This window comes from Nilaparvata lugens, chromosome 8 (genome assembly GCF_014356525.2).
Source record: "Nilaparvata lugens isolate BPH chromosome 8, ASM1435652v1, whole genome shotgun sequence".
Lineage (NCBI taxonomy): Eukaryota > Metazoa > Arthropoda > Insecta > Hemiptera > Delphacidae > Nilaparvata > Nilaparvata lugens.
In genome coordinates this window covers 14584-28707 of record NC_052511.1, presented here as the reverse complement: position 1 = coordinate 28707, position 14124 = coordinate 14584, and the positions used below count along the sequence as shown (strand labels likewise).

At 36.2% G+C, this 14124-nt stretch overlaps 1 protein-coding gene across 1 annotated transcript; it reads right to left on the bottom strand.

Annotated features, from left to right (window-relative positions):
* Positions 1-9420: 9420 nt before the first annotated feature.
* LOC120352789 (alkaline phosphatase, tissue-nonspecific isozyme-like) lies at positions 9421-13833 on the bottom strand (the record flags this gene model as incomplete). Its single annotated transcript, XM_039435035.1, has 2 exons — positions 9421-9795; positions 13659-13833. Coding segments are annotated over 2 exons (408 nt in total), but the record flags the coding sequence as incomplete, so codon positions are not given.
* Between the last annotated feature and the right edge of the window lie 291 nt (positions 13834-14124).

The following is a 14124-nucleotide window of genomic DNA, read 5'->3' as shown; positions in this document are numbered from 1 at the left end:
CTATGGTTTCCCATGCAATAATAGGCAGGCAAAGAAGAGGAGAGAGAAGTGATGAAGAAAAAAGGGAAGGGATAAATGGGGGGAAGGAAGAAAAACAGAGGAATAGGTACGCAAAATAAAGGTAAGTGAGTCCTCTGAAAAATGGGTAAAGAAAACTCATGAAAAAACAATGCTGAAATATTGAGCAGAAATATTGAGTCTTATATATCTAAATGGAAGAAGAAATTACTGTATGTCCAGTTCTTTATATCCAGTTTTATTTTTCCACTGATCTTATTGTCCATGAGAAAGTGATTTGGAATATAAGGTTTATTATTTTAGTACCTATGTAAATTAACTGCCTCCTTATACATTCAATATTAGTGTTATAGGTTACATATTTGTTAGCAGTGGCCCTTAAATTATAATAATTAAGTGTAGAGTTCAATGTGAGAGGAAAATCGGATCTATATTCTATTAAGTATTCAATTACGGTTTTTATGTATAATTGACGTATAGTCATGACCTCAAAATCACTAAAAGCCATATCCGTTGGATAGAATCTGGGTTCGCTTAATATTGTTTGAATTATCAGTTTTTGTGCTTCAAATAAATCAGCAATATGACAGTTGAAACAGCCCCCCCAAACAACTATGCCATACTGTAGAATTGACTTGATAAGAGCATGATACATCATTTTCAGGTGGTTCTTATTAGGAATTTTGTTAACTTGGTGAAATTTAAAATATTTTTCTACATTAAATATGTATTTAATATGAACATTCCATTTAAGGTTTTCATCAATTATGATTCCCAAGTACCTAATATTAGTGACTTTTTTAATGGTGGGACAATCACAATTACCCAAGTTTAAATTGCACTGAGAATGGAGTCTCAAATCTTGATTATCGTTAGGCTGCCCTACTCTATTTGCAGAGAAAGTAATGTAATTAGTTTTTTTCAATACTTAAACATAAAGGTATTCTCATCTAACCACTTCTTAATTGAAAGCATATTTTGTTCAGCTATGGTATGAACTTCATTCCATGAATTACCATGAAAAATGCCGCAGTATCATCTGCAAAGGATATCACAGTTGAGTTTGAGAGTCTTAATTTTAAAGTCATTTACATAGAGAGTAGTATAAAAATGGGAAGTCTGGGACACCAAGGTGTTAAAAGTCAAGGTCAAGGTCAAATCTCAAGGTCAAGATCAAAGGTCAAGGTCAAGGTCAAAACTCCAAACACTCCACAACCAAGGTCAAGGTCAAAACTTGAAACTTCAGAAAAAATATATCAAAAAATTGATGAAAATTGTTAAAAAAAAATCAAAAATGGATAAAAATAATTATAAATGAATCAGAACACCTCCTACCCACTTAAGGAGCATATATATAGTGTGCACAACAGTCTAGGACCATCACAGTCATCATAGTAGTGTGTTCAGCAGCAGCAGTTGTCTAGAGAGTCTAGTGTGTGTGCCCAGCTACTTTTCTTTTGCTTTTCTCTCAGTTTTTCTACTTTATAACACTCTCAGTGTTAGTTTTGAGCTCAGGTTCACTGCTGCTCAGATATTGCAGTGTTAAGCAGCCAGCAGTGCCACACTGCCTCAGAAAAAAAAAAATAGAATTAAATCAAAAATAAATCAGAAGACCTCCTACTCACTCTGGAGTATATATATGGTGTGCACAACAGTGGGGGACCATCAGTGTTCAGTCAAAAGCCATACAAGACACATCTCCTGTCCAGTTATTACGGTTCTAGAACCTGAAGTTTCAGACATTGCAGCACAGCCACATCTCTCTCTCTGTGAAGTTTCCTAGGTCACCCCCACACTGCCACCGTTTTGATCTTGATTAGAAAAGCATATGTTCAATGAAAAGTAGCAATGAATTGCTTCTGATTACAAATTCTTATTCCTGAAATTCTCTTTACTTATTCAGTAATGTAAGAAGAGGTGATCATTCCAGAGAATATAGACAAAGAGCTAGAATATCCAAACAGTGATGAGATATCCTCTGCAGTGTAATGGGTAGCATATATGCTTTCAAGAGTCTCAGATATGAATCCTAGAATGTGAACAAACCATTGTATCAGAAGGGATATATTTTCCTAGTTATATTCAACAGAATTGCATCCAATAGTATTCAGTCAGTGTTCAGTCACTGTTCAGTCACTGTTCAGTCAGTGTTCAGTCACTGTTCAGTCACTGTTCAGTCACTGTTCAGTCAATGGCACTTGGCACTTGGGATGGGTCCAAGATGTATAAATAGCTGAGCTCAAACTCTCAGACCTCAGTCTATTGATAAACACTGACCAGTATGTATATCAAACAAAGAAACCATAAGCCAACATTGAAGGAGGTTGCTCCTACCATATTGGAGATTGCTAGGCTTAGGCATGAAATCAAAAGGAGGCATAAGGAAATCATGCTGGGTAGATGGATTGCAGAAGAGAAACATGTGGAACACTTCAAATCTCTACCTGAGCCACTAGCCAACCTAGTCGAAACTCTCCAACAGCTGCCAGTTCAACAACCACAACTAACTCCATCAAGAGCATCCAAGAACCGTCCCAGGTATCTATGCCTAGAATAAAAATGTACTCCAGGTGTGTGAAGAGTAGGCAGAAACAATCCAAGCTGGAGTTGCCATCATCAGAACATTGCCCATCCTCAGCAGCATCAACACACTACATATATCCTACTCCACCAACAACACTAATTGTTAAACATGCCACATATACAAGGCATGAACTCACTGGTGCAAGGAAAGCAAAACATAAGAGGACATCATCATGGAGGACTTGCCAAGGACTAGTGCTGTAGAAGGAGTCTACTACCTGGAACATTACCTGCTTGACATGGGCCAATGAGAAACATCATGGATACATCACTTTTCTGCACACTCAATAAAGTGAACAACTTGGATTATGGAACAGAGATATATCTGTTTGTAGTGAACTTTTAAATGAAAAAGATTATAAATTATCAATGAAGAGCTAATTGTATTCCAAACTGTATACTTATTATGTACCATCTCCTTAGATATAGTTTAGCTATATGTACATTGAGATGCCAAGTGCCACTGACTGAACAGTGACTGAACACTGACTGAACACTGACTGAACAGTGACTGACCAGTGATTGAACACTGACTGGCCACTGACTGACCACTAAGTGGAGCCGAGTGGTCGACCCAACTTTGCCATACAGACATGTTGAATACTGATAGAGAGACTTGTGAGCATGGTCATTAGTCATGTGACAGGTGGAGTGGGGATCATTGAGAATGTCTATGTTAAATGAGTCATGTCTAAATGGAGGAGGTGGAGTGGGAGTCGTTGAAAATGTCTATCTTGAATGTCATTTTGATCTAGAGCAACAGGTCTCCATGGCCATCTTGATCTAGATCTAGAGTGATCGGTCTCCCATGGACATCTTGATCTAGTAGGTCTACCATGGACATATGAATCTGGAGAGATAGGGCTCCACGACCATCTTAGTGTAGAGTGACAGGTCCTGCATGACCATCTTGAGCTAGAGTGACAGGTCCCCATGGGAGCCCCTAATGCTGATAAAGATTTGGTAGGCGTGGCCATTAGTCATGTGACAGGGAAGGTGGAGTGGGGGTTGTTGAAACAGCTTTTGTTGAAAGTATAGTAAGGTATAGTATACTTACCTATATGAACAGTGACTGAACACTGACTGAACACTGACTGAACACTGACTGAACAGTGACTGAACACTGACTGAACACTGACTGAATACTATTGGATGCTATTCTGTTAAATATAACTAGGATAATATATCCCTTGTGATACAATGGTTTGTTCACATTCTAGAATTCATATCTGAGACTCTTGAAAGCATACATGCTACCCATTACACTGCAGAGGATATCTCATCACTGTTTGGATATTCAAGCTCCTTGTATATTCTATGGAATGATCACTCCTTCTTACATTACTAAATGGGTAAAGAGGATTTTAGGAATGGAAATTGGTAATCAGAAGCAATTCATTGCTACTTTCATTGAACATATGCTATTCTATTGAAGATCAAAACGGTGGCGGTGTGGGGGTGACCTAGGATACTTCACAGAGAGAGATGTGGCTGTGCTGCAATGTCTGAAACTTCAGGATCTGGAACAGTAATAACTGAACAGGAGATGTGTCTCGTATGGCTCTTGACTGAACACTGATGGTCCTCCACTGTTGTGCACACCATATATACACTCCAGAGTGAGTGGGATGTCTTCTGATTCATTTTTGATTCAATTCTATTAATTTATATATATATTTTTTCTGAGGCGGTGTGGCACTGCTGACTGCTGAACACTGCAATATCTGAGCAGCAGTAAAGCTGAGTTCAAAACTAGCACTGAGAGTGTTATAAAGTAGAAAAACTGAGAGAAAAGCACTTAAAAAAAGTAGCTGGCACACACACTAGACTCTCTAGACAACTGCTGCTGCTGAACACACTACTATGATGACTGTGATGTTTCTAGACTGTTGTGCACACTCCTCAAGTGGGTGGGAGGTGTTCTGATTTATTTCTATTAATTTTAGTTATTTTTATCAATTTTCATAATCATTTTTTTTTCGTTGAAGTTTTAAAGCTTTGACCTTGACCTTGGTTGTGGAGTGTTCGGAGTTTTGATCATGACCTTGACCTTGACCTTGACCATTGACCTCGAGATCTGATCTTGACCTTGACTTTTAAGTCAATGGGAATGACACCAATGTGTCCCAGAATACCCATTTTTTGACCGAGCATTATTGTAGAGAATTTGTCAAGCTTCATTTCTGAGTAGTTAGTCATGTCGGTTGAATGCATTTTTCTCAAGCTATGAGCATGTAAGCAAAACATTGAAAAAAGCAACTTTTAAACCACCCTCATCCCTTTGGCACAAGGGGTAGGGATGGGGACTTTTGATGTGTTCTAATCCCCCCTAACTGGTCCCAATAAAGCTGCGAGGTCAAAAATTGTGTTCAAAACATTCTCTCCAAATTCCTTTGTAAATTATTGGTCTATTTTTGCATAACTGAAGATCTCACACTCAACACTGAAGCAGCTGCGACATTCGAGGGAATGTGTGTAAACATGTAAAATTATACATCAAATTGGAGAGAATTTGATGCTCTCTATAAGCTCATGATCAGCACGGAATTTTATCATCGATATTCAAGAAGTTATAAGAGCAAAAATAACAAAAAATTGAAGGAAAATGTGTTTTTATCTAAAATGTCACATATTTTAGAGCGGTTATCTCGAAAAGTGGAAGAGATATAGAAAAAGTTGTGGGATCAATATTGTATGAAATTATGTAAGCTTTAATTTCTAATGGAATAGGCATGTCTGTAAAATTCATAATTCTCGAGTTATGAGCGAGAAACCAAAAAAAGGTTCCTTTAAACCACCCCCACCCACTTAGCACAGGGGGTAGGGGTGGGGACTTTTGATATGTCTACCTACTCACTACCCTAAACAGAACTGCGGGGTCAAAAATTGTCCCCAAACTTTTCCCTCTATAACACTTCGTTGACTGGGCTATTAATGTTTAAATGTTTGAATGTTTATATGTTGCGCTTCTACGGCGAAACGCGGTAATAGATTTTCATGAAATTTGACAGGTATGTTCCTTTTTTTAATTGCGCGTCGACGTATATACAAGGATTTTGAAAAGTTTGCATTTCAAGGATAATATATAAAATGAAAAGGAGCCTCCTTCATATGCCAATATTAGAGTAAAAATCAGACTATAGAATTATTCATAATAAATCAGCTGACAAGTGATTACACAGATGTGTGGAGAAGCCAGTCTATTGCTGTATTTTCATAAGGTCTATAGTTATAATCAGGTACTTGTGGATGAGAATACTGCGTGAGGTCCACTGTTCACAGAACTACTAGTATACTACTATGGAGTATGGAATATTTTTGCTGTTGTTTGTTGTTGTATTTGCTGTTTATGTAATTTTCGGGGAAAATAATTCACTCATTTATTTCAAGCAGCAACAAGGTTCACTACTGAGTGTATAGTTTCTGAGTGGTTGTTGTAGCTGCTATTTTTGCAAGTATTGAAACATTAAATATGTGTCGTGAACTGTGTAGTAGACTACGTTATCATTAGAGGCACTCTTTGAAAGTCTTTGTTGACGGAAAAATATTAGAATGGAATCTCAACACTTAAATTGAATGGAAAAACTTTATGGAATTCAATTGAAAAATTTAATAAAAATCAACATTATTTGTTAGTTGATGAGGGAAATTCTCTTTCAAGTTTGTGCAGTGAAAGCTAATTTCTGACGGATGGAATTCCAATTTCGCGTTGGAAGAATGCAGTCTCAACTAAAACTAATTGAGCACGGGAAACTCCGGTGTTATGTCGAAAGACGGCCACAAAAATCGAGAGCGACCTTTTTCAGTTGCTTTCAAGTTGCCGCCAAAAGCGACGACTTTTCGCGCCAATTTTCGGCTACTTCTTTACTACAACACGCCTTCAATAACGCTTTTTTCTCGTCCTTCTTCCTCTTCTTCTATTAGCGCCTACACTTCTCTTTCACGACGTTTTATTTCTACGATTTTTCTCTCTCCTTTGAACATAACACATCCTTGTCGAGGATTAAACTGGCTCAGCTGCCAAATCCTCAGCCGATCCTTCTAATACCCCTGATTTTGTCCTGGGTAAATTGCCAGCGGCATCTTTCTTCTTCCTGTATGTTACTAGTTACAACTCTTCTTGGAAGGCTGCGACGTCATACAAAAGCGGATTACAACGGATCGCAGTAGATCTACTTAATTATAAAATTACGCTAATACACCATTTAACAAATCAGATGAATTTTAAAATAATCCTTGGTTTAAAGAGTTGCGTTGTTGCTAATTAGACAATGACACCACCAAGATCAGTGAAAATTTCACTGTAGCAGTACCTAAAAAAATTGATAGCATTGACCATATTCATAACTTCACGGAGACTTATTGGTAGGCTACATAGTCCTTAGTTGGAGAACTAGAGCTATGAAGCAAAAAATGAAACTTATCACTCAATAATTGTGTTTTAAAACTTAATTCAGTTGAGAATTTTAATTGTAATTCGTTCACCGCTTGAAGTGATTATTCATATCCATTATCATGGAAATAATGAACTTTTTGCCTTATAATATGGAGTTACGTTGAGATAAGTTCAGGGAGGGATCCCTTCAAGTGATGATAATAATATTACTGTATTAGTTACTAGCTGGCAGGCTCGCTTCGCTAACATTATCCATCTAGCCAAGAGGCTCCGCCCCCTGAATCCCGGCTGGATTATCCAGAAATAGGATCATTTTTATTTGAGCTTTCTTCCTTCCGTCAAAAAGTCAAAAGAGACTTTCAGACTCGATTCAATCACCAGTTTTCTTCAAATTATGTAGCGGAGGGTTGCAAACATCCTTATTTCTATCAGAATATCGATAAATATTCAGTTATTTCTCAATTAGAGGCTCGGTTAGGATATTATGAGAATTATTGTATTTCAGTTTAATAGTTCTTTGAAATTTGAAAAAGAATGATATGGAGAACTCAATAACAAACATCTATATCCAACTCTATCAAATTGTATTTTTTCTTTAGGGCTCTTAAATATAAATAAAAATTATAAATATTTATTGATTCATACAATAAGTACATTATCAAAATCTAAATACCCTTTTCAAATTGTTCAATCACGATGTGTTTTTACTATATATATAATGTCATTATCAAGTAATTGGAAAATGAATAAAACAAATAGAAATAATTCAATTTATATTTATTTAATTTCCAATCACTTGATAATGGCATTAGCCGAAACATGACGTGATTGAACTATTTTAAAAGGGTACTCCGATATCTAATTTTTATTTATATCTAACTCTTTCATTTATAAATTTGCTCGAGAAATGTAGAAAAATGCATTGAAAAACTTAAGAAAAAACCCTCTAAAAAACGTTGGGGGGCGCTTGGAAAACGCTGTAAAAGCGCCTACATTTGGCGTATCTTTGGTGTAATTTTGAAGTCTCCTTAAGACAGAATCTCTAGATCCTAGTCGAAATTCTGTGCCAAATTTGAACATGTTTTTTCCAATTAGTTCTTGAGAAGGCCTAAAAAACGCAGGAAAAACGCTCAAAAACCGCCGATCTTGGGCGGAACTTAGGCGTAACTTCAAACGGAAACTTTAGCCGGAACTCCACTTGCAATACAACATTTCTATACCTAAGCTGAGCCAGTGTACCAAGTTTGAAAATATTTTGCCAATAATTAGTTTTTGAAAAACATGAGAAAACACAGAAAAACGCAGATTTTGAGCGTATCTTTGGAATTTTTTTCCAAAAAAAAATTGAACTGAACAAACCTGCCAAATTTGAACGTATTTGGTCCTGTATATTTTCAGTTCTGTTGATTATGAATGAATGAGTGAGTGAGTGAGTGAGTGAGTGAGTGAGTGAATGAATCAGTGCCATTTCGCTTTTATATGTATAATATGGATAGATTATTAAGAGGACTTCCCATAAAATAATAATCTGGCAAGTAAGGGGAAATTTTTAGGGATCCAAGCTCACATGGGAGCCACATTATAAAATATATCAGCTCAAAGCTCAGCAGAGTAATTTATTTGCATAGAAGTCTTTCCGGTGTACATATGAAATACTTAAGAACGGCCTATTTTTCTTTCTCTCATAGTATAATTTCTTATGGCCTCATCCTTTGCGATAATGTCTCTCAGATCAATGATGTTCTACTTATCCAAAAAAGCTTTAATTACAACTAACTCATCGTATCTTGAGCATTGCAGACATTTGTTCATTAGTAAAAAAATTCTAATTATGATAAACTCGTATGTATTTTATGTCTTCATTTATACTCATAAAAATCAGTTGAGAAGTGATGTTCATTCAATTACCACTATGGACTGAAATAGCATTGATATACAGCATCAAAGACTGACAAAATCTCTCAATAGTTTCTAGATCACAGGACAAAAACTGTTCAACAAACTGCCTTCCCATTTACATTTTGGGTCACAAAGGATATTCAAACAAAATATATCTAGTATTAAATCCGTTTTATAAATTGACTGAATTTTATGAGTGTCTAGTAAATATATGCTAATAAATATATATTAGTACCTATCTATAAGTGTTGATTAGTCTGATTATCTTGTTATCTAAATTCAACTCCTCTTCGTTACTCAACTGTGATATTATAGTAGAAATGTCCGACTTAAATGTATTTATTGTTATTGTTGCTGTTATTATTTACCATTATTACATGAACATATACTATTGTAGAAGTGTATGACTTGAACTTAAATGTATTTATTGTTATTGTTGCTGTTATTATTTACCATTATTACATGAACATATACTATTGTAGAAGTGTATGACTTGAACTTATTGTTGTTATCCTATATATTGACGTTGTCTATGCTGTAAATGCTTTCCGACAATAACATTTTATTTATTCATATTTTACCATATCTTTGTGTTTCTATTGAAAGTATTTTGTCCAACTAAGCCAAAAATAGTAGAGAATTTTCATTTCTGTGGAAGTAAATGATCTATGGGATTATTGAATGTTTATTGGTAGATTGAGCATTAGTTGAGCTACGCACATTAACGTGTTTTCCGGGCTCGTCCTCAATGAGCTGGCGGGCAATGTCCTTGCAGGACTTGCGCGCATTGGCGGGGACCTTGCTGTCGTCCTCCCAGTAGCGACTCGGCGAGTGCGCGAACAACGCTGCTGGAGTCGCATGCGTCACGCGTGTGTTCGTCACAATGCCTGTCGACTTGCCTGCAAAATAAGCAATCATTTGATAAAATTGACAGTTCTATGGCTCCTTTTATTCATTCAATATACAGAGGTTCCCTTCAGTTAGTCATTAACCAATAAAGAAGTCCAAACCAATGGGTCATTCCTTTATCAATAATAATTATTATCAATTCAAGCGAGAATATAATAGCTCATGGCTCTCAATAGGTGTTAAAAATAATGATGAATGAAATAATGCAATAGGATAGAATTTCATTCAATGTCATTTGAGTATGAAACTTTTCAAGTAAAGCAACTTATAGACGGAGAGGCTTATAGTATAGACTAAATAAGCATAGAACAAATAAATACTGTACTAGATCTGTGCTTGTAGATAGGAGGTAAAGCTGCATAGTAGTGACAGGAAAGTAAAGTAAGTGGTCAGTTCTTGTCGTTACGACTCAATTTCATCAGTTTCCATTCAGGCAGATTTTTGATTTCATGGGAAGTGACATGAGAAGCACGTTTGTAACAAGTAACGTTTTGTCTACTAACTATCTATAAGCAGCTTGAAACACTTTTAAGCAGGCTTATAGACGGGGAAGTAGAGACTGCAGGCTACTGGCGCCAATACTTTTCATTACGTAACTTCCAAAAAGTTTTTATCAAGACCGATATTTGGTAGTTGGAAATTAGTGGACAAAAAAGTGACTGAATGAGAAGCATAGTTCACCAGTAACTTACCGTCTCTACTTTCCCTGTCTGTGAAGCAGCCTTGAACACTCCCAAGTGTGGATTCTGATTGGTTCTTGAACCCGTCTCTAAAGTTTAACTGTGTTACAATAGCAGCATTATTTTTGCAACACGGTTGAAAATTCAACTATATTGGCATTGGTTAATATGCACTCTATTACATTGTCGTGAGTGGAATAATTCCTAATGCCATAAAATACCATGGATTGCAATCCATGTAGGATCCAATCTGCAATACTCCTTCATTAAATATTCCAATTGATGAAGAGTGTACAATGAATGGAAAAAACTAAGAACATGATTCTTAGAAGTTTTGTAGTCAACTAAGATAAGTAGCTATAGGTAGTCTATAGCAAAAGAACACTTTAAAAATGCACTGTTTCGACGTGAAAGAACGCTTTGATAAGACGTAGCACTATAGCAGCAATCTGATTGACTAAAAAAGATTAGATGGTAGATAAGTCTGATTGCATGGAGTTTATTCTTTTGAATATTGAAAGACTTCACTTCCTAATCAGCTTTCAAGACTTTGTTGACTTCCTTAAACCAAAAGGGCGGTTCGTCTCCAAGTTGCAAAGTAACTTATAAAGTCCTGGGAACAATACCCTATATATTTATGTATAGCCTTTAGCCTAGGCCTTATAGAGTAGCCTATCGACCCGCGACTTTTTGTAGCAAGTTTACTGCTGCCCCCCAGTCATTTGTTGCCGGAGACAAAGTAGTCGAGACAGCTGCTGAACTCTGCGAATAATATTGATGCGACGACCGAACTCAGCTATTGACAGTCGAAAACTTTTCAATTCAATTTCTTTCCGTCGGCTTCTAACAAAAGAGATGACGCGAATTGGGTGGAATTGATGAGATTCTCAGAGTGGATTGGCTGAGTGATGAGGCATTCTAGTGGGGAGAGATCGATTGGTCGTAAATCTATATTGGATGTACACTGTTCAAAACTAGTTGATATTCAGTAAGACAATACGCAAGTAGGACCTACAAGCAAGCAAGACCTACACGTACACTATTATCGTACATATCTCTCCTCATCGATGGAATTATTCATAGACAAATTTGGTGTTGTTCTCAATATTTGAGTATAAGTCAAGTGGTAGCTGATACCGTGATGTATGAATTTGATTCAATGGAAATCCTCATACTTCATAACGCCATATTGAAACCCGTGTTACGTAATTGAGTCTCATATCTATTGTTGTTGCTCTTGTTGTTGTTATTGCTTATTCATCTTATTCCAACTGATTACAACTTCTTTCCACATGGATTGAAACAAGCTAATGAAAAATAGGGAGTCAAGTGTCTGTCATGACTGAGTAATACTTTGAGGCCTGCAAAGATTGTGGCCTCAAAGTGTAATATTTCACTCCGCCATTCATTTAATTTACAAGTGCTTCATCAACTTTGGATCAAACACCAGGACAAATGTTTACCACGTTAGAACTCTCATAATTCGATTGGTCTTCGTAGTGGAAACATTGATGGCTCGTAGATTCCTCGGTTAGTATGGATTCTTCAATTGTTTAGAGTTCGAAGAGAATGCCACTCCGATAAGAAAATGCTGTACAATTATTGTGTGTCACATCTTCAATGGAATGAATTATTTTCAATTGAAATTCAATGATTATTTGGTGATGCTTGACATTTTGAAGTACACCCAAACTCCAAGTTAATGAAAAATAAAATACTCTAAATGGGATTCTCTACCGCTCCAACATAATCGTCTCCTGTTTTAACAAGGGATGTTTGAACTAAAACAGCAAATTTTGTTCTCGAAACAATGATTCTAGATGGTATCTCACTGGTGTTCAGGGGTTTAGTTTTTCCACACGAAGATGAGTACTCCATAAAGTTTAAGTACAATGAAATGGCTCGCTTAACAGATAATAATGCTACTGTTATCTCGCAAATTACAATATTCTGTTGCCGGGGTACACGTTCAAGCATTTATGTTATTGCTTTCTTGGCAACGCTGTGCTTCAACTTACAATCTCCAGTTTGTTTTGATTGTGCTGCCGCCGAACGAAGCATTTAAGCTCCTTCATTTATAATTCAACTTTTAAATTACCATTCTACGCTGTGGAGTGTGAGTTGTAAGTCATAAGGGTACGATCTCAATTGCTAAACAGTTTTCAAGTTCTACAGCAACCGGGGATTAGCACAACTTTGATTCAGTCTGCTAGACTAAAGTAGAGGAATAGTGAGGAAAAAAATTGAAATACAACTTTTCGCTGGAACTATTTTGCATACTATTGCTGGAACTATTTTGGAACTATGTTTGTCGCTCTTGATACAGCTTTTGAATTTTTGAAGTGGAATATTTGTGAAGGATTACTGGTGAATAGGATATGCTGGGTTGAAACAATCAATTTACTACTCTTACTCAAATAATATGAACCTCTTATCAACAAATTTTTATGAATTTTCAAATTTCCAATGGGACTAACTACTAATCTTGAATGAAACATGAATTGTTTAAATTTAGTTCAGTTGAATGGTAATGAGTTTTATCTACAATATTTTTGTCACAATGTTTCACTTGTATATTGTAAACACTAAAATAGTTTGTATGAAACATTCGTGATTCCTTGACAGCAGCATACTATTAATCATATTTGCTTATATTACTTATAACGCGCGACATATCAGTATCTTTTAAAATAGTTTCCATCAAAAACTCTGTTGGGATAGTTTTGGGTGAATGCCTGTTGTATCTTGATGCAATTTACTTATCGTCTACATGAATAAATAAATGAAAATCCCATGTTTTTTATCTAAAAAAGAATCTGTATCAATTGAAATAGCACTGTGCTTCTCCCACAAGTATCGGAAAGCATAATATCATGAATATTAGTTCAAGTATGAATTAGAATGGAAGACTACTACATTTCCAGTTCTAAAAACTAGCAGAAGGTTCACCATCAAACTTCAATTATTATTGTTCTACTTTGTTCCGTTCACAGACTATGATCTAGAAAATTTCGAATTTCATTTTGATCTAACTCAGTTTCAGTTGATGTTGATGAACAATATTATTTCTTTTGATTTTGAAGAGATTGGAGATGAATATTTTGATTTAATAGAAAAATCACATATTATAATGATAGATGATGATGATATTAGAAATATTGTGGTAGGCCTACCTTCCTGCTGGGCCCAGGACAGAAGCGACTCGACGCGTGAGTTGTAGGAGGAGAAGCAGTCCTCGAAACGCCCGCCGCCATCAAGGCCCACTGTCTCGAAGTTGGCTTTGACGCCGCAGAGTAAAGCCGTCGCACAAGCTGAGCTTTCTCCCACCTGGGCGTCTAGGTTGTACGTCTGCAAAGAAGTATTCGTTTAAATTTACTTTACTGTTTCATAAAATAGAAAACGAATCTAGGTCTCGAGATCATTCATTCAAAGTTAATCACTGTTTCACGTAAAGCTACATACAGACTTAAGCGCCACGAACACCCGCATTTCACTTTTCATCATTTGATTATACGGAGTGAGTCCTATGTATGGGAACCCTTCAATAAATTGGAGACTGTTGTAGATATTATAATACTGTAACTTTCAGGATAAGTTATTGGTCGAATACTCTACCTTTTGATGAACAACTGAATTTCA